At 41.9% G+C, this 19,313-nt stretch overlaps 1 protein-coding gene across 1 annotated transcript in view; it reads right to left on the reverse strand.

Annotated features, from left to right (window-relative positions):
- The window catches only part of MYH15 (myosin heavy chain 15), a 42,368-nt gene that overhangs the window by 5,191 nt on the left and 17,864 nt on the right, over positions 1-19,313 (reverse strand). The window contains exons 17-35 of the mRNA XM_066572030.1: positions 18,424-18,491; positions 16,878-16,965; positions 16,531-16,648; positions 16,182-16,305; positions 15,365-15,501; positions 14,732-14,987; positions 14,085-14,327; positions 13,290-13,466; positions 12,625-12,770; positions 11,959-12,049; positions 10,588-10,977; positions 9,511-9,637; positions 8,254-8,372; positions 7,574-7,770; positions 6,188-6,537; positions 5,502-5,626; positions 4,010-4,125; positions 1,842-2,034; positions 970-1,173 (exon numbers count right to left, since the gene is read on the reverse strand). Of these exons, the coding sequence (XP_066428127.1) occupies positions 970-1,173; positions 1,842-2,034; positions 4,010-4,125; positions 5,502-5,626; positions 6,188-6,537; positions 7,574-7,770; positions 8,254-8,372; positions 9,511-9,637; positions 10,588-10,977; positions 11,959-12,049; positions 12,625-12,770; positions 13,290-13,466; positions 14,085-14,327; positions 14,732-14,987; positions 15,365-15,501; positions 16,182-16,305; positions 16,531-16,648; positions 16,878-16,965; positions 18,424-18,491 (3,269 nt within the window). The remainder of the gene's footprint in view (positions 1-969; positions 1,174-1,841; positions 2,035-4,009; positions 4,126-5,501; positions 5,627-6,187; positions 6,538-7,573; positions 7,771-8,253; positions 8,373-9,510; positions 9,638-10,587; positions 10,978-11,958; positions 12,050-12,624; positions 12,771-13,289; positions 13,467-14,084; positions 14,328-14,731; positions 14,988-15,364; positions 15,502-16,181; positions 16,306-16,530; positions 16,649-16,877; positions 16,966-18,423; positions 18,492-19,313) is intronic.

Consider the following 19,313-nt stretch of genomic DNA (forward strand, 5'->3'; position numbering starts at 1 on the left):
TCCCCAAATGAATAGTGGAAAAGGAGGAAAAGTGATGATTAGAGACAATTCCTCTAAATACCATAGCACACCAAGGCTTCTTGATTTTTGCCACTTCTGGATTACTCAGAGCAATATTTGGGAATGGAAACACAGGTATGTGGTAAGGGCTGCCTTGACCAGCAGAGGTAGTTTCAAACTGAAGAAATATTAACAATACTCTCAAAGCTGTAAATATTCAGATTTTGATTCAGATGAAATAATAAGCAATAGGCTGAAATAGAAGAATTAATAAGGCTGTTCATTTTGGCAAATTAATGATCCTTAATCACCCAGTGATGTGAATAAAACAATATCACCAATGGAGATAACACTGGAGAAAACACTGCAAAACATTGCCAGCCTGTAGCACATTTTCATTTCTTTGTGACCATTATTTGGTGAAGAGAAGCTTTGGTTTTTAGTAAAAATGCTGTCAAGTCAGGACAGCCCCTCCATGGCACCCAAGAAATGGCAGTGTCCACCTGGACAACATCCAAAGGCTGATCTCAGTGGAGACCTGCAGGCACAGAGGGCACTTTGCTGCAGGTGGGTTCCTGTGGTTTCCTGCCCTGCATCATTTCTCTATTGTGAGAGTCCAGCCCTGGGTTTTCACTGCTGAGTAACATCACAAAAGCAGTTCCTGCATTGCTCTCCAGAGAAACGCCTCACTGTCCAGGATATGGCTTAACTAAAGCAGGAAACTGGTTTTACTGCAGGGAAGAATGAAAGAAATCAAATTTTTCTGGAAGCTGTTTAAAGCAGTTGGATGAATCATCTGTTCCAGCTAACTTGGAGTCAGGTGGCACATCCCCAGAGTGACTTAACTCCTCTGCCTCTGGAGGGATGCCAGGGTGTGTTTGACTTGTGGTGGCCATGGGCAAACAGTGTCAGTGATCAGCAGAGAAGGCTCAGGTTAACCAGTGAGGGAGAGGGCACAGAAAAGCCAACCTGACTGTGAAGCAGGTTCACACGTTCAGTGGCTTCCAGCAGTTCATGTTCTGCCAGCTTCCTTGCCCGTTCAGTCTGGTCCAGCAAAGCCCTCAGCTCATCCAGCTCTGACTGGAGAAGGTTGTTTCTCCTGTCAGAGACTGCCAGCTGCTCCTTCAGATCTTCGTTCACATGTCCTGAGTCATCCAGCTGCACCTGAAGCTCCTAAAATAAAGCAACACAACCCCATTTCAAGCCTGTGTCTTTATATCAGAGAAACACAGATTGCAGCAGCTACCTGGGATCAGCCTCAAGAATTTCAGTGCTTTTAAAATTTATTATATTTTTATTTTATTTCCAAACTGTAAGCTGAATAGCTTTTGTGGTATGTGGTGCAACGGAGGAAAAAAAAATCTGTGTTCTCAAATCTCTAAGAACTGGTGGTTCTGGAAGAGGAGACAACAGAAAAGGTGCCTTGGCAAGAAACACTTTTTTTTTTTTAAGCTATTACAAATGTTGACACAAACAACAGAGCTGAATATACACACAGTCCCTGTACTCCGAACAACCCACTTGCTCTCTGCTTCTTTTAAAAGCCTTGCAAGCTCACAAGAAAATCACAGGTTTTCTGTTCCTCATGCTGTAGCTTTCTGCCCCTGCAAGAGGCTGCAGCCAGCAAGGGTTTTATGACTGGATCTCATCTAGCTTGTATGCATGTCTGAGAAGAAATCCACATTTCAGTATTCTCTTATGCTAGACATGATCACCAAGGCTTTCCCTTTATATTGCTGGGAGCAGCTTCTCTCTTAATTACCATTCACCACTGGTGGTTTGTTCTGTACCAAGGGAACCCAGCCTATCAGAACTGCTGGGTGCTTGGGGGGTACCAGTACCTTTATTTGTGTCTGCAAGACTCTTGCTGACTTGGTTGCTTCTGCAGCATGCCTGTTAGCATGGCTGAGCTGGATTTCCATCTCATTGAGGTCCCCTTCCATCTTCTTCTTAAGCCGGATGGCCTCGTTTCTGCTGCGGGCTTCAGAGTCCAGGGTGGACTGCAGTGTGTCTATGGCACGTTGCTGGTTTCTCCTGAAAAGGACATAAAGGGTGAATGGAATGATTTTCCTCTCTGTTCAGGGACACAGAAGTACTTGCAGCAGTACTTTACTTTCTGAAATGTCTCCCCTCCAGAAATAGTGTATTTCTGACTAGTGACATAGGTAGCACACATACATAGCATGCATAGTTTGCAGTGCCTCACTGCTGTCTAACTGGCTGGTGTGCTTCACACCCTCAGCTAACTCCTGATCTGTAAGCACCTCTAACATCCTTCTCTGTGTTTCCTTTGGCAGTACTGGAGCAAGGAGTGCTCTCAGAGCTCTTGTAAACACAAGCAAGTATGGATTTCAACCTGACAAGAAGCACTTCCAGCCCAACAGTCACTTAGTAAAATATTTACTGAATAATTTCCTGGAATGATTTACATCTCAGCCTTTTGCTGAAGGCATTAGTGGAGGGGATTAATCAAAGTGAAGTTAGGTTGCTATGTTCTAAGTTCTAGGTGCTCTTTATAGTAAATGGCATGGAAATAATTGTAGTAAAAGCTACAATTTATTGTGTCTTAAAATAGATGTCAAAAAATTTTTTCTTGTGCTAATTATAAGGGGATTGATTCATTCATACAAATCTGTGTTACAGACATCTAAATTTAGAAGTGATTAAACCCACCAGCCTGGTCCCCCTGGGAAAGGCAGCTTAATGTCAATTTAAAGACAAAGCAGATACAAACAGCCTAATTTTCTTGATTCTGTAACAGAGAAATCCTACAATGAAAGTTTTTCTCTCTTACAACCGGAAAGTTGCTCAAAGCGCAGAATATGACACACATGGAAACATTTATTTCACTGCTGGCCAAGTTCTGCTGAAAGTGTAGGAATTCTGGGAAATCACCAAGTCAACAAGATAAAACTTGAGAGCTTTATTGCTTCAGCAAGATACTGAACTGTGCCCAAGATTCCCAGAAATCAACACAGAATGTCTGCTGAACACTCATTGTGAAGCTGAAGCAAAATGCACTGAGTAGCACAGCTTGTCTTGAGATCTCTGCTATCCAGACATCTGCAGGACACCAGAAGGTGAAAGGGCCAAAATATTCTTGGTTTTGAAGCAATTAACATATCAGTCCCTCTGGGTATGCTGGCCATAGTGGGCCTTGGACTTCCCCTTCCCTACCCTTTAGCCTATCAATATCCAATAACATGATTCTTGAAATAATGACATTACAACACTGACTAATTCAAGGCTGAAGTTTGCTGAATAACTGCACAAACACATAGGCTAGCACAGCCTCCTCTTAAGGGTATAACTCTTTAGACTGGCTTTTCTGCTGGGTGGGAGGGGAAAGACAAAAGACCCATCCTTCTCTCACCTAATTGCTTTCCATTTTTTCCTATTTATCCATCTTACCTGCAAGTTCCTCTCCTGTTTCATTCACACTTTCTACATGTCTGCAATTCTCACTGCTTACCCAAATGGTGTACACATAATAGCAAGCTCCTCACATCCTCCCACACTCAGTGTAGCTGTAATTGCATAAATTAACTAAATGCCCTCAGATGACATGGGTTTGAGCGCCATTGAGGCAAGTACTGCTGATTTTGCCTGGGGGTCTCCTTGGGAGGCAGCCATCCCACACAGGATTAGGAGATCCTGTGTGGATCTCTAGACCTACTTACCTCCATACTGTCAACATACAGAGTAGTGGCCCTGGTCTGCTGTAAATTGATTATGCCAGCCAGTTTTTTTACAGCTGCAGTGTGTTATGCACGGTGGGTTTAATGGCACACTGTCTGAGACTGATCTGACAGGAATATTTGAAGTGAGCAAGGGAAATGTGGCAGGGCTAGCCTTTGGCAGATAGTCAGAGGTGTCTTGGTTTCTGGTACGGACAGTATCTGCCTATGCCGGCATAACTACCTGTGGTGTGCTTAACTGCCTTGGGTCCTGAGAATAGTTCCAGTCTTTTCAGACTTTTTCCTTAAACATGCTGCTTCCTGCACAGTACCTTATATTTTCCATTTCTTCCTCCTTTTCTGTCAGTTTCCTTTCAAACTCTGCTTTAACCTGAGAAAGTTCAAGCTGAAAACGAAGGGTCTTACTTTCTTCATGTTCCAAAGCTCCCTGAAATAGAAAACACCAAGAGCTTGCAAACCAGGAATTGATTTTTTTTTTCCCAAACTACAAACAGCAGCACAAACATGATCCCTTCACACTTCTCTTCCTGTTTCCTCCTCCTCTCTCTAGGCAAGGGCACAAGTGGCTTACATGGCAAAACAACGCATTTATTTGCCTTCTAATGCAAGCTGACATCTGGAAAACCAAGCAGCAAGCTCCTCGGAGAACAAATTGTTAAACAGTCCACAGCTCACAAAAAACCACCCAAACAACACCCCAACACCTTCAGCTCTGCCTGCATGGTTTTGACATCAACAGATGTTCCCTGCTCCACACCTCTGTACAGATACTCTCTAGAAATTCACAGGCTTGTAAGGGACAGAGATAAGCTAAAACAAGATTGTTGTTGGGAGAGTGAAGGCGTCCACACATCCATCCCCTCCCGCTCACAAAAATCTCTGCAAATCACAAAGTGTTGGAAACTTCCCAGTTACATAATCTTATTAGGCAAGATGACTTCAAGGAAAGAAGTAACAGACATCAGATCTGTATGACAAAATGCAAAAACTCTCTGTTCATTCTTTCCAATTAACATGAAGACAAGTCAGTGAAACAGGAGTGATTTGTTCCTGTCTTTATTCCCACATTTCTCTCATATATAGTAGTGAAGAACTAAGCAGTAGTTAACAGCCCATGAAGAAATAACAAGGCCTCTGACTTTCAGGTCTCGCATAAGCCAGGTTCAGTGTCGTTCTGTCTCCCTGCTGCTCTCACTGAACAGGAATGAAAGCACAGAACTGAACATCATATTCTGGGAGGTGTTCTCTGAAGGGTGGAACTGCACAAGCTTAGCACAAGCTTAGCTAGTCTTCCATCAAGAGAATAGGGAAACAGAATGAGGATTGTGAAAACAAAGCTGTACAAAATTCCTGCTGATCTCCAGCCAACATGCAGCAGGTCAGTCAAATACACACATCATGACCACGAGCCACAACATATTAGTGGGAAAGGCAGGTGGAAATTCTTTCTCATCAGCAGTGACTGCCAGAGGCTCAAATTCACAAGAAAGGGAGAAAATCTGCATTAACACATTTCTTTCACATTAAGAGTAAGATACATCATCAATTTGTTAGTTCCTAATATCACTGAGTTTTAGGAAGCCATTCCACACAGTCCAGGAAAGTAAACTGTGCCCCTTAGATCCCTCAAGAACTGATATATTCTTCCCAGCAAGGGAAACTTTTTGACAGAGTATATAATCAATCTCCACATCTCAGAGCTGTGGAAGGAAGACATGCTCTGGGAAAGTAGGGCAGATGAAAATGATGGAAAATCCTGATAAAGACACCTTCTTCCTTTTCCCTTGAGCTTTCTTTCCTTACCTCTGCTTCTTCTAGAGCCAGCTGAACTTCTGACTTCTCTTGCTCAACCTGCTTCTTGATTTTTTCTATTTCATGGAGGCTCTTGTTTCCTTCACTAATCTGATTGGTCAGATCAGAAATCTCCTCTGAAACAGAAGAGGAATGGATGGATTTAGCAAACAGAGAGTTTGGAACATCCTGCAATTCATGGAGTGTGAATAGAGGACCTATGCCTCAAACTGCTACCTCAAGGGCTCCTCTGTACAAAAGCCCTGCCTTACTTTCACTTACAGCAAGATTTTTTACCTGAACAACTTGAAGGCACAGCTTTTCTTGTGAATGCTTTTTTAAGTGGCTATAGTGATTTAGTTTTTATCTGTGATCTGTAGGTTAGGAACACCATGCTCTGCTCTTTAGGCTTCATCCACTGCACCTCTATCATCTTTCTTGTTCCTCCCTTAAGACTGCCTCCTCTGCCAGTGAGTTTCATTGACAGGGACGCAAAGGGAAGCCTTCTCTGCTCTGGCCATACCAGTCTCCATGTGCAAAACATTCACTGGCAGCATCAGTGTCTCAAATGACATCAGAAAGCTCATCTCAGGATGAGATAAATATCTTTCTTCACAGCTGCTACAGGGCACCTGCATCCCTCCAGCCATCTGCTGATGTGGCTCTTGCACTGGCTGCAGGACCTGAATGAAGCCTACCTTGGAGGTTCTTGTTTTCCCTTTTCAAAGTCTCCAGGTGGTCCAGTGTCTCCTCATAGGCATTCTTCAGCTTGAAGAGCTCAGTGCTGAGGCCACGGGCCTCCTTCTGGGAAGCCTCCAGCTCTGCCTGTGACTCCTCGTACTTCTGCTTCCAGTCACTGATGATCTTGTCAAAACCACGCTGCTTCTTGTCCAGCGAGGCAGCTGCTGAGTTGGCCTTCTCCAGGTCAATCATCATGTCTTCCAGTTCATTCTGCAGCCTGTGCTTTGTCTTTTCCAGAGAGGAGCACTTGGCATTGGCTGCCTCAATTGCTTCCTCAGCCTCTTGCAGGCGAGCAGCAAGCTTCTTCCTACCAGGTGGGAAGACACAGGGAAATGAACAAGTGTCACTGTGGCTGTGTTATCCAGAAAAACTGATACCAAAGCAGTAACTCAGTAAATCAGTTCTGAAAGAGAAAACAGGGAGGGGGGGAGGATATGGATGGGGCAAGGGGAAGAGGAACAGAAAGGGAAGTTGACCCTCTAGAGAGAAGGGGCTATGATGGGAAAAAATGGCTTAAATTATGAATACTGGTATGTGGCAAAACATTTTGTTGTGTGTCTGTGAATATTTGAAATTGAACTCCTGAACTCTCAGGCACCAGCTAGCTACTTACTAGCTGTAACCAGTACAGGCTGGTTGTAAACTTTTTATAAGACCTCCTCTAAATGACAGTGTCATTTTCCTCCAATTAAGAGATATGAGACAACCACCAGTTAGGAGGCTGGTCATGCCCTGGGCTTTTGTTCATAGACTATTTAGATTGGGAAAATAGGGAGTCCTGGCAAGAAAAAAAGGTGCTGGAAAGAAAGGATGACCTAGAAAGAGGATTGTGGAGATACTACATTAAGAAAATATGCTGAAAGTGTGGTAAGATCATCCTGCAGATCAGAGATATGCAGAGGTAGAATTTGGTGATGTTCAGAGACCTTGCCCAGCAACCTGAGCCTGGTAACTGGGAGCAGCTGTACAGTGTGAACCAACATGACTTTCTGCCCTACTTTCCCAGGGCAGCCTCCCAGTGGGAAAGGACGTCAAGACCAAGGAAACAGTACTGGGCCGGGACAAAGTAAGAGAATGTGACGTAACTAAGTAGGACTATCTAATTTTGTTGGCTCTCAAATTAACCCCTGTATCCACAGCCCCTGCTCCAGAGACAAGCACTCAGCAGAAATATTGACCTGCCCAAGCAATAAGAAGAACAGAAGGACAGCCCCAAATTACAGCATTGAGTCAGAGGGACTTTCCAACCAGGAAATTTTCCAACCCTATTTCCTTAGCACACAATAAGACCCGGTGAGCACAGTTCTGCCAGTCAAGGGCATACTGAAGCCCTCATAACTCACTTGGCATCTTCCAACTCCTCAGTTCTCTGAATGGCATCAGTCTCATACTTTGTTCTCCACTGTGCCACTTCTGCATTTCCCTTGGAGAGAGCCCGCTGCAGCTCTGCCTTGGCTTCCTGCTCCTCCTCATACTGTTCCCGCAAGAGATCACAGTCATGCCTGGCTGCTTGCAGGGCATGAGCCAGGGCATTTTTGGACTGCAGGAATAGAAAGGCCACAACATTCCAATGTTACCTAGAGCAAAACCAAAACAAACAGCCCCTAGAAATTCAAATGGAAGCTTAAGCTTCTTTTTTCCTTTTTGCCTCTGTCTTTGACAGTCCAGGTCAAGTGAGGTGAAAATTGTTTGAAGTTATCCCTAACTGGTGACATGAGGAGAAAGCTATCAAGACTGAGGATAATTTAACAACTTTGGAGAAACAACACAAACTTTTAACATGTAAGATCTGAGATTTTGACTGTCCTCCTGGGTAAGTTTCATTTAGCATTTATGTATGCCAATGATTTTCCCAAACTTTTCTCTTGTGACGTGCCTCAGTCTGGGGCAGGAACTTAGATCAGTACAATTAGTAGAAATCATTGTCACGCCTATGCCTCATTTCAGATTTTATCTAGGCTACATGAATATGAACACTTTTTGCAACTCTATTTCAAGGAATAGGACACAGATAAAGAATTACCTTGGTTTCCTCTTCTAGCTGTCTCTTAAGTTCTTCTATCTGTTGTGTAAAGGATGTTTTTCCCCGGGACAGCTGACTTATCAGTGACTCCTTCTCTTCAAGTTGTCTAGTAAACTCACCTGCCACAAGATTTGACAAATAAACAAACAAACAAAAAAAGAGCAAGATGATGAATGACAAAGTTGCAGTCAAAAACAGTAGTTCCACCTGTTCAATTCTGCTGAGGAAAAGAACACACTGTGATTGTGATTGACCTGTTGTGAAGCTTCTTCCAAAGTTGTAACTTTTGGATACTTTTGGAAAAACCAGGATAGTTTTTCTCAGATTTTCTTTTTTTTCTTCCCTTTTTTTTTTTGGGTGGGTTTAATGACTTGAGTTTTCTTGTTTGGTCAGTTGGGGTTTTTTGTACTGTTAATAGCTTGATTCATTAATTTTACTTCAGTTTGTGGATCAGACTAGACTGATGCTTACTTTCAAGGGTGGTTGTAGCTGGTTTTACTTTTTTCACTGTTTAATATTACTTTTCCACAGACTTCTTTTCAGAGGGCTGCAAAGCACCCTGAGAACCTCACAAAGACCAGTATACAGAACAGATGAATACATAAGGAAAACTTCATTTGGCACAGGAAGTGTGTCACTGCAGGGTGAAAACTACAGTCTTACAGGAGACACAGAAGTTACAACTAACAGTAAATGAAAAATATGTCTTTGCAAATACACAGAACAATGGTATCTGATGAGAATGCAGAAATTAAATAATACTGCTTTAGCCAGAAAGGTAGCAAGAAGTTAGAGGATATGTGGTATTTAGAAGATATGTGAATATCTTCTAGGGTACAATGCTCAAGGTCAGGCTGAGGAAGATGGGATTCACACAGGCCCAACTCCTTTTCCCTCCAGTATTTCTAGATGCACATATCCTTGTTCCTGAAACAATAGGTACCTAGGCAGCCTGGCACATCCTGGGTTCCGAGCTGGCACATCCATTTTGGCTCATGAGACGGTATCACTGTATGCTGATAAATGTGGGTATAGGTTTGTTTTAAAAGCCAGTCCAAGGCAAGGTGTCCCCACCAAGGTTATAAGAATACTGAGGATAGAAATGTCAAAAGACACAAAGCTACTGCTCCACTCAGCAATCCCAATCCTGCCACCTTCAGAGCAGATGCCATTGCAGAATGCATCTCCCTGATGCAGTACAGAGGTGCCCTGATAAATTCCTGGGAAATACTCTATCTGGGCAGAACATACACATACCATTCTCACTCTGGAGTTTAGTCTTTTGGGTAGTGAGGTCATTCATGAGGCGAGTCATTTCCTCCAGTTTTGTTTTTGTCTCGTTCAGATGGTCTTCATAAGTGCGACAAAGCTTCTCTGCATTGGCCTAATGGGAATCAGGAGAAAAGACAAAGAAAGTTGCAGCCTCCAGGCAATTATTTGGAAGCTCTAGCCTTCAAAATGTATCATTTTTTTGTGTGTTTGTCTTTCAGAGGAATGGCAGATCACAAAGACACAAATATCACAGTAGTAGAGCAGGGAGGAGCAGCCCCATGTCTACGATCCCAGGACATGGGACTTCCTATTAGATCACCTTCCCCATTTGTGTTCCCTGAACTGTGTTCTGGATGTAAGCAACAGTGTAAAAAGGCTCTACAAGATCTTCAGCAGCGGTCATATGCTATGAAGTTCAGGCATAGCCACTTCATAATTGCTAGATGGGAAAATCACCTCCAATGAAAATTGCTCTACTGATTCCACTTTAATTGCCATTTATCATAAATTGGGTTTGATGACAGCTTTCTAACTCCGAAAATACTGACATTTCTTTTCCTCACTTGCACTGAAAGAAATCTATTTCGAGTGCTCTGAAAGCTACTGAGATTATCTACTCAGGAAACAAAATCCACAATTCTGCTGTAGGAAGTGAAAATGCATTGTGCGATCATGCAAGCCTTTGCTTGCACTCTGTGCTAACATGGATCAAAACTATGAACCAAGGGCAGGATCTGAAAGGACTCTGCTTAGGGGGAGAGATATGGCATCACTCCAGTTGTCACCAGCCTGGAGAAGCCTAATTTGGCATGTTTTTGTGCCCTGAGATGCATGGATAAATAATATGCCTGGGACTGAAACACTGTGTGCTTCAGACAGGCCATCTTAATTGCTGTCCCATCTCTAGGGAAGAAGGGTTGTACCACCAGCTGGGTAAGGGAGACATGATGCAAGACACCACCTTCTGAAGCACTTCAGCCATAGCAGGTGTCCTGGGAAACCTTCAGACCAGCCTTAGCTACCCATGACTTTGGGGGCTTTGGGAAGCCTCAGGACCCTTACTTTTCCCTTGACCATCTGCTCCATGTTGGATGAGAGATCATCCACTTCCATCTTCAGCTCGCTTTTCTCCTTCTCCAGTTTCTGCTTGACCCTCTGCAGGTTGTCCAGCTGCTCCCCCATCTCGGCCACACTGTCTGCATGCTTTTTCCTCAGTGTGGCGGCCGTGGCCTCGTAGTGCAGCGTGGCCTCCTCCAGGTCCCGCCGCAGCTTCAGGAACTCTGCCTCGCGCTTCTTGTTCATCTCCAGCTGGGCAGCTGTGGCTCCCCCAGCCTCCTCAAGCCGCTCACTCAGTTCCTCCAGCTCTCGGGCCAAATCTGATCTCTGCTTTTCCACCTTGGCTCGAGCAGCTCTTTCTGCTTCCAGCTCCTCTTCTAATTCTTCTATACGAGCCTGCCAGAGAAACATGAACACCTTTGGGTCAGTGCCATTCCCATCAGAAGACCATGAGGCACCTTACAAACTGTTAAACCCTCTGCCAGCCCACATTTTACCTCACTGCAGAAGCTCAGCAGTTAATGGACTTGCCCATTTGTGCCAGTAAATCAGATCCTGAGCTACAGTAATGATGGTGAGTCACATCTTGCTTGCAGTAGATTGTGCTGCAAGTTCTAATTCAAGACATATAGTTCTAATGCATTGACCTTATGTTCACAGGTCTGACATTCAGCTGAAATACATGTGAGGAGTCACATGCTAGTAGGAGTAACAGCAACAAATTCTCATTTTAAGACTTCAATGACTGCAGTAATTTCTCTCTAGGAGTGTTAAGACAGGGTTTCAATACAGCAGTGTGTAGAACCATATAACAAATAATATTGGAATTATGAATATTTATTGGAAGCAGTCTTTTTTATTACAAGATTATTTTCACCCATCTGCACTTTACATCCAAGTTATACAAATATTCTTTATTAACAAAAAAGGTGGAGCTGTTGTTTTTGGGTCCAGACATTGTGTTTTGACTGTGCTGAATTTCCTCAGCCTTTTAATTTCTATAGAAAATTTTCTGTGTGTTTTTAACCTTTTCTCTAAATTTCAAATCCATGCTTATCACTGCTGAGCTCCTCTCCAGTAACTACCCTCACCTCCATGGTTTGGAACAATATTATTTGCTTAAAACGAAACACCAGAGCCGTTCTGCCTTAACTGAAACCACTACCATTCTGTGGTCATCTGTCCTGCTACTGGGAGGAAATATTATAGAGCAACCATCCTGAGGGAAAAAAGGGATCTGTCTAGGAAGCTATGGAGATGTACCACTTTATGTCTCAAAGAGGAGCTGCAGCTAGCCGTGAAAAGTTTCTGCAAGGTCTTTCAGTGAGGCACAAAGAGAAACTAGTCCTAAGATATACAATAAAAAAGCAAGCTGACCTGAAGCTCCTTGATCTTCTTCTGCAGCTGCATCACTATAGCTTGTTCATCTTCTATCTTGGAATTCAGCTGGCTCATTTCGAATTCTTTCCTGGCACAGAAAGGAAAATCCTACTGTGACAATTTGCCTTGAAGCTTCAAGTTAGGATTTTAAAATTTTTAAAGAGTTGTTCAATAAAACTTCTAACATATCTAAAAATTAAAACAATTCTCATGTATTGCAATTTGCATGAAAACACATTTTTCTCTGAGCAGCAGTTTCCAAGCCAAGCCTCTGCATGCATTTGTGCAATTATATTTTTGGTTCTTTGTGTCATACAAAAGCAACGCTATTTTCAGACTCAATGGAAAAACATATTTAACAGTCAGGTCTCCTAACAATACTACCACAGTTAGTTAGGATTAACAACTTTATAGAATTTCTTCAGCTTTCTCCTCTAAGCAATGAAAAACATTAGTAAGTTTCTGGGTTGCTTTTTTTAATGTAGGAAAGTTTAATGAATTCTAAAGTTTCAGGTATCATGTACACAAGAGGTTTGTTGCCTCCCTCCTTGGCTACACATTTTCATAATGGAATTTTCTTTCAGCAACCATCAGAGCAGGATGACACACCTGAAGGCTCTTAAATGACACTGTAACTGTGCTGCAACATAATCAACTTCTTACTTTTTCAGCTTTTCTTCCATCTGCAGTTTATCATTTTCCAAGTCCATGACACTCTCTTGGGTCAGTTTCAAATCCCCTTCCAGTTTGCGTTTTGCCCTTTCTAGATCCATCCTCACTTTCTTCTCTTGTTCCAGTGATCCCTCGAGCTTTAGAAGTAAAGTCACTTAATAAATATATCGAATACAGATGGTTTACAACAGTCAGATGTAGGCTGTGCTCCATTCTAGTGAGCTAGTGCTGAGTTCTAGTGAGCTGTGAAGCAGAAGCACTTAAGCACAAGCATCCTAGTTTACAAGCTTTGTTTTCTAGCAGCCAGTGGGCATATGGGGCTAAAGAAATATAACAAAAGGGTTAGTCCATGCTTTACATTTGTGCAAGCATTACAGTTCTCTTAACAGCAAAGTTCTGTTTGACTTCATGCCAGTTACACTGCAAGTGCAAGTTGGGAGGATTTTCCCTTGTTATTGCAATCCTTTGAAAGGCTGAACACAGATCAATTTTGGTGGTGTTCCTGTAATTAAACCTTTTACAAACAGTACAAGGAGTACATTTCTGAAAGGAGAGGAATATATTTCAAAGGTTTGCAACCTTTCAGGCTCATGGAAGGTCCACTGTAAGTGATGGTCAAACAAGCCTCGTGAAACATAAAGGAAGAGCCAGCTTACATCATCCACTTGCTGTTCCAGTTTCACTTTAGCTTTGCTCAGTGTGTTGACCTTGTCCTCTTCTGCTTGCAGGTCATCTAGAACTTGCTGATGAGATTCCTGCAAGGACTTTTTCTCCTTGGTAAGTTTGCTGATATTCTCATCAAGTGTTGCCATTTCTTCTGTCAGATTTTTGACCTGGATAAGAAAGGAAGATGTGTTTGTAAGACTTTGAAGGAAGGGATTAAATGTCTATCTGGTCTGAATAGTCTCAAATGACTATCTGATCTGAACCTGTAAGCAGGAAAACAAGAGAAAGAAAGGGATCTCTCCCCTCCCAGCACCTCATGGCTTTTTGAGTTAAATTGCCATCAAGGGAGTTAATGTCTGCCAGTTTTTGGTGTGGGGGTAGTACATTATTTCAAACATACTAAATTCCTTTCAGAGTCACTCCTACTGATGGACTCCAGCTTCTGAATCTCTCTGGGAAGAGCAGGAGATGAGCTTTTTCCATTGACAGGCTTTAAGGAGGACATCTGGAGGAGTTCATAGCTATAGCAGAAGATTGTTTACTTTAAAAATACCACAAATAAGTATAATTCTTTAGCTGAAGTGCAGTAAGACTCACTTCAAAAAAAAGGAAACTTAGGCTCAGAGGTAATTTTTACCTCATAAAGTCAAATTACTGTATCTACTGATCCTTCAGTGTGGCCTATGTAACAAACAGTGAAAAACCATCAGAAGACCCATAGCACTTCTCGCAAAGGTAATCCATGCCCAGCCTGTTTTGAATACATGGTGAAATTCTGAATGTACCTTGTTTTCAGTAGCATGTTTCTCTTTCTCTACTTTTGCAAGTGTTATTTCGAGATCATCAATATCCTTCTTGAGCTCAGAGCACTCATCTTCCAGTTTTCTCTTCTTAGAAGTCAGCTCAGAATTCATCTCTTCCTCGTCCTCAACCCTCTCTGTCAGTTCTTTGACTTTGGCTTCCAGCTGAATCTTGGATTTAATCAACAAGTCACAACGTTCCTCGGCATCTGCCAGAGTGTCTTGCTCCTGGTATGGCACAAGGAAGAGAACAGCAATGACTAACCTTTTTTCTCCCTCACTTGTCCCCTAGCCTGTAACTGGTCAGGGAGCCTGATAGAAAGCAACAAAGTAGTGCAAGGAAAATTTTCTACTCTTGATTTCAGAAGACAAGTAATTAACAGAGAAGGATGAGATAGTGGTGAGCATGACTAGTCACATACAAGACTACTTGCATGTGTTACTGATGTGGATAGTACCTTGAACAGAATCTGTAAAGATTTGCACTGTTAGCCCACCTGGTTATATGCTAAAACATAAGAACTTCTATCCACTCTGAGTTTTGGAAAGGCTCTGACAGTATCAACAGCTTATTTTTATTAAATTCCACTAACACTCTAGTAATAAGTATATAAATCTATATGTGCACTCACAGCTTGGAGCTGGAGAAGCAAATCATTTTTTTCCTGAACTAAAGAGACTTGCTTTTCCTCAAGTTCCTTTCTCCGGGCTTCAGATTTTTCCAGGGCCTCCTTCAGTTTCAAGAATTCTTCCTTCATATTGGCCATCTCCTTTTCAGTTTCTGCAGTCTTCAGGAGAGGCTTGATCTTAAAGAAAAGCTTCATCCAAGGCCAGTTCTTGACAGCCATAAAAGCACGGATGTTCCACTGAATTACAAGAAGGGCATCCCTGGTTTAAGAGAAAACGAAAACAACTCCCTAAATTTTAGCCTGAATTGAAAAAGTGAGGGGTTTTGTTTTCATTCTCAGTCAGTTTCATAGTTTTTTTCTGAGCAATATTAGGAACCTTTACTAACTTCTGAGAGATACAAGAAACTTCCTCCAGATCTCTTTATTTTCAGAGACACAAAAAATTTCCAAATCTCATTTTCACCAAAGCTGCAGGCAATTAATATGCAGTTGCTATTATTTTTATCACACATACACTTAAAGCTTTTAATTTAGGGTTATCTATAGCCTTAGGGACTGTAATTAATAGCTCTACTTAACTTATAATTAAATGGTAATTACTATTATCTGCTAAGATTTAAGGGGATGCCTTCATACCTGCGCTCCACTATCTTCTGAAACTCAATCCGCATCAATCTGCCGCGCGCTCTGGCCTGGATCATTGTTAAGATTTTCGCAAGTCTCTCATCCCTCATTTCTTCTAGATGGCCCAAGAGACCAGCCTTGAAGAACACCTGGTGCATGCATAGATGTCAGTTAACCAGAAAGAAGGATTTATATCAGAGCTATATTTCAGCTACCTTGCTGAAATGATTCACCCTGTATTCTTATTGACACATTATAACCTAGGCGAGTATAGAGGGCCAAATACTGCTTGCATAAGGGACTTCACTGTACAGTTCCAGAGTTGTTTTAAAACTGGATTTTATCTCCCCAGTTTTGAATAGGCCGAACTACTTTATTGCCACAATACCTTTCAGCTGTGGCAGGGTTCTAAGCAGGTCAGCTGAACCACAGCTCCTGACTCCCAGAAATCCCTACTAATGGGATCATGTGAGAATTCCACATGGCTTCATTTCAAAAGATGCAGCTGATCTTGTAGTCCATCTATGTTTGAATGTACCTATATTATACTAAATAAACTATTGTTTTACTAGGGGGCATGGAGCATCAGCTGGTGTTGTGTCTGCTTGTAGAATTGCTCTAATAAAAGCTCTGTGGAAGCCAGAGAGTTGAATTTCCTCTAGCACAGCTTAGAATTTACTATCACTTTGCTGCTATTTTGCTGGTTTCTTCTATTATTAAATCTCCATTAAACACTACCACCAGAAATTGCAGTGTCCTATTCTGCAAATTAAATACCAGATCTATCACTTTTCTCTTTACATAAGCAATGATAATCTTTTCCGTTTACCTTGGTGTGCCCAAAACGATATTGACTATGGTCAACATCTAAAGATGCCATCAGTTTTTCAGCAGCTTTTCTGCTATCCACAAACTTGTCCTCTGGGATTGCTCCTGGATTCAGGATGCGGTACCTGTTAATAATAAATGAAAAATGTGTAAAATTGGCTTAGATTACATTTTAGGTTTTTTTTCCTCTTCCCCCAAAATGTAAAGAACCCAAACGAAAACACCCAGGGTAATCTCCTGCTATGTATCAACACAGACACAAGGAAGAGCAGAATTCTGCCATCCAAGTCAGGCGACTGAATGGAAGGTAAACTTGAATGGAACAGGAGACAGTCATAGCTCTGCATTACCTTTGTTTGAAGTCAGCATAAAGCACCCTGTTTGGGAAACCCTTCCGGCAAATGCGGATGCCTTCCAGGACACCATTACAGCGGAGCTGATGCAAAACAAGGAATGCATCCATTTCCCCTGCAGGGGCAAAACAAGGCTAAATTAAAAGGAATTTCTCCCCAGGGCTTCATCTTCATTTCACCAAGGAAATTGGAAAATGTGAGATGCCATCTCCTGAGAGAGCGACATGATTGGATTAGGTAGAAAGCGCAGACAGTATTTAAGTACAATCTGGTGACTCAGAAGTAAGTAATAAAATGACAGAGTGAAATATTCTAAAATTTTAAGACCACTGTCTTTTTCCTACCTGGAGTTTTTGATTCATTTGGGATAATGCATCGTACAAAGTGAGGGGCTGTAGATTTTAGGTTAGTCATCAGCTTATTTAAATTTTCCTAGAACAAACACATTAAAAACATTATTAGCTTTAGCGGTTTAGTGGAATTCCAACCACTATTTCTTTGGTTGGCTGGTTGTTAATTTAAGAAGCTCATTTTTCTAAAAATTCTCTGACAAAATTATAAGCTTACCAAAATTATTAGAGAGAAATGTGTTCAAATAAACCAAAGTACAATTAAACATTATTATAGGATTCCACATCAGTTTTAGCAAAGAAGATACGTGTTTTACTTACAACCTCAGAAATTCAAAACCCCAGATGAACAGCAAGCAAGACTCAGCATCATTTGCTGGAGCATTTTGGTAAAGCCAACTGCATCTTTGCCTAGTCACTTCCCCACTCAGTGGGAAGAGCTCACACTTTCCACCTCATAAAAGTGGAAAGCACCACATTTTCCACCTGTTCCTCATAAAGGCTGGGGTTTTGTCTCCTGGTGAAACATTTTCCCTTTATTGGTCTTAATCAGATGTGTCCCACACAGACAGCAAGCTAGCTCAGAAGAAGCCAACCATTCAGTGATCACCAGGCTCTGGGGAAAGTGTTTTGTTCAGTAAGTAGAAAATGGAGACCATGGGAGGTGGAATGCAATGCCATCAGCGCAACTGTGCAAACTGCAGAGTCCTCATACGCCAGTCAGGACAACAATCTGAGCTGGGTACTAACAGCTGCTTGTGTGCTGGAAAGTGGGCTTCTATCTGTGGCTTATTAATTATTGTCTGAGTGCCCCTTCAGCCACCTTTATACCTCATCAGCTGGTAAGATACAGATCTCTGTTTCCCAATCATACTTCCCATTATTTCTCTTCATGGGAAGTATCTCCAAACAAGATAAAATGGCATGATTAGTGGGCAACTACATCCTTCCCAACCTGAGGTTTACCTGCATTACAGCTTCCTCAATGTTACCCATAGAAATGGTAGTAATGGTAAAAAAAGTCGAATAGCCCCATTTTCCCCTCAGGCATGATTCCTAATGATGGCTTCCACCAGGAGCACAGTCCCAGAAGAAGGGAAGAAGGGAATAACTGAGGAAACAAAAGGCTTTATGCCACTTCATTCAACAACTTTTGTTTTCCATTATTTAATCCTAGGATCCAATTACAAGCAGTAACCAGATAGGACTAGCAAATTACTTGTAATCAGTTCCTGTTCCAGAGACAAGCATGAAGCTGTAAACAACAAAATAAGTGATACACGTTGTTGGCTCCATTTTGTGAAACTTTCTCAGATGCAGTAAAAAGAACAATGTCCTGACTGGTCCAAGATGATGAAATGGAGCAGCCCCTGGCATGCAGTTTTAATAGCAGTGTATTTCCTTAGCCAAGGTCAATAACTGTCCAGAAATCAAATTTCAGTCTTGGATTTCAATTTTTTCCTGACCTTTACAGCCCTTAACATTCTTGTCTTAACTCATTGTCTTAACTCAAACCACCAGGTGTGGAGAGGTTGCAAACCTTGTGCAATGAGGACACTGTTTGGAACGAAGCACCCTTCTTGCGTTTCTTTTCTCCACCCTGGTCACCTAAGGAGAAAAAAAGAAGCATAAACCAATCCATATCTCAGTAAGGGGTGCAGGCAGAGTGTGGAAAAGAGACCATTTTAATAGTGCTGCTCTATTTGACTAAAATACTCTGATTGCTCAAATTTTATACAAGACATTCTGAAAATCATGTGTGATGCATCACACATTTGCAGCTCTCTGTCCATAGTTAAGAATTTTGTCAAAGACCACTGTAAACTTTCTGGATTGCATTTGCATTTCAGATCTATGCTTCATCATTTCTTATGCAGAAAAGCCCATAAATATGAATATGGCAGAAAAAAACTTTTAACAAAAGTAATTTGTAGTTTGTTAAAAGCTCCATAGGGTGAGATAATGTAGAAAAAGAAAAACTTAGAGAAAAATAATGCTTACAGAAAATTTGTACTGCACATTTTACTGTATAGAAACCGATTCTCTGCTATGCAGACACTGAACTTGTGGAAGTAAGATTTGTCTAGAATAGAGGGAAATAAATATTTATAGTTTTAGATATAGTAACTTTGCATCCCCTGAATTTTGCTTAAAGCTTTGGAGTCAGAATCACTCAGGTTCTCCCAAGGAATGCTAGTTTCTGACAAGACCTTTACAAACTTTCACAGGCTCATGACAGGACCCAAAAATGTACAGCAGCTGCTGCAGCTTTCTTAAGCAGTGGGCCATTAGATCATTCCCAGGAGATCTGTCATTGTGTCACCTGTCAACATAAAAGGAGAAGTGAAGAGTGAAATGTGCTTGATGCAATTATCCACAGGCTTTTCCCCTTCAGAAGGTGATACTGCTGAGAGTGGAAAAGGCTAATCT

This window comes from Molothrus aeneus, chromosome 2, assembly GCF_037042795.1.
Source record: "Molothrus aeneus isolate 106 chromosome 2, BPBGC_Maene_1.0, whole genome shotgun sequence".
Lineage (NCBI taxonomy): Eukaryota > Metazoa > Chordata > Aves > Passeriformes > Icteridae > Molothrus > Molothrus aeneus.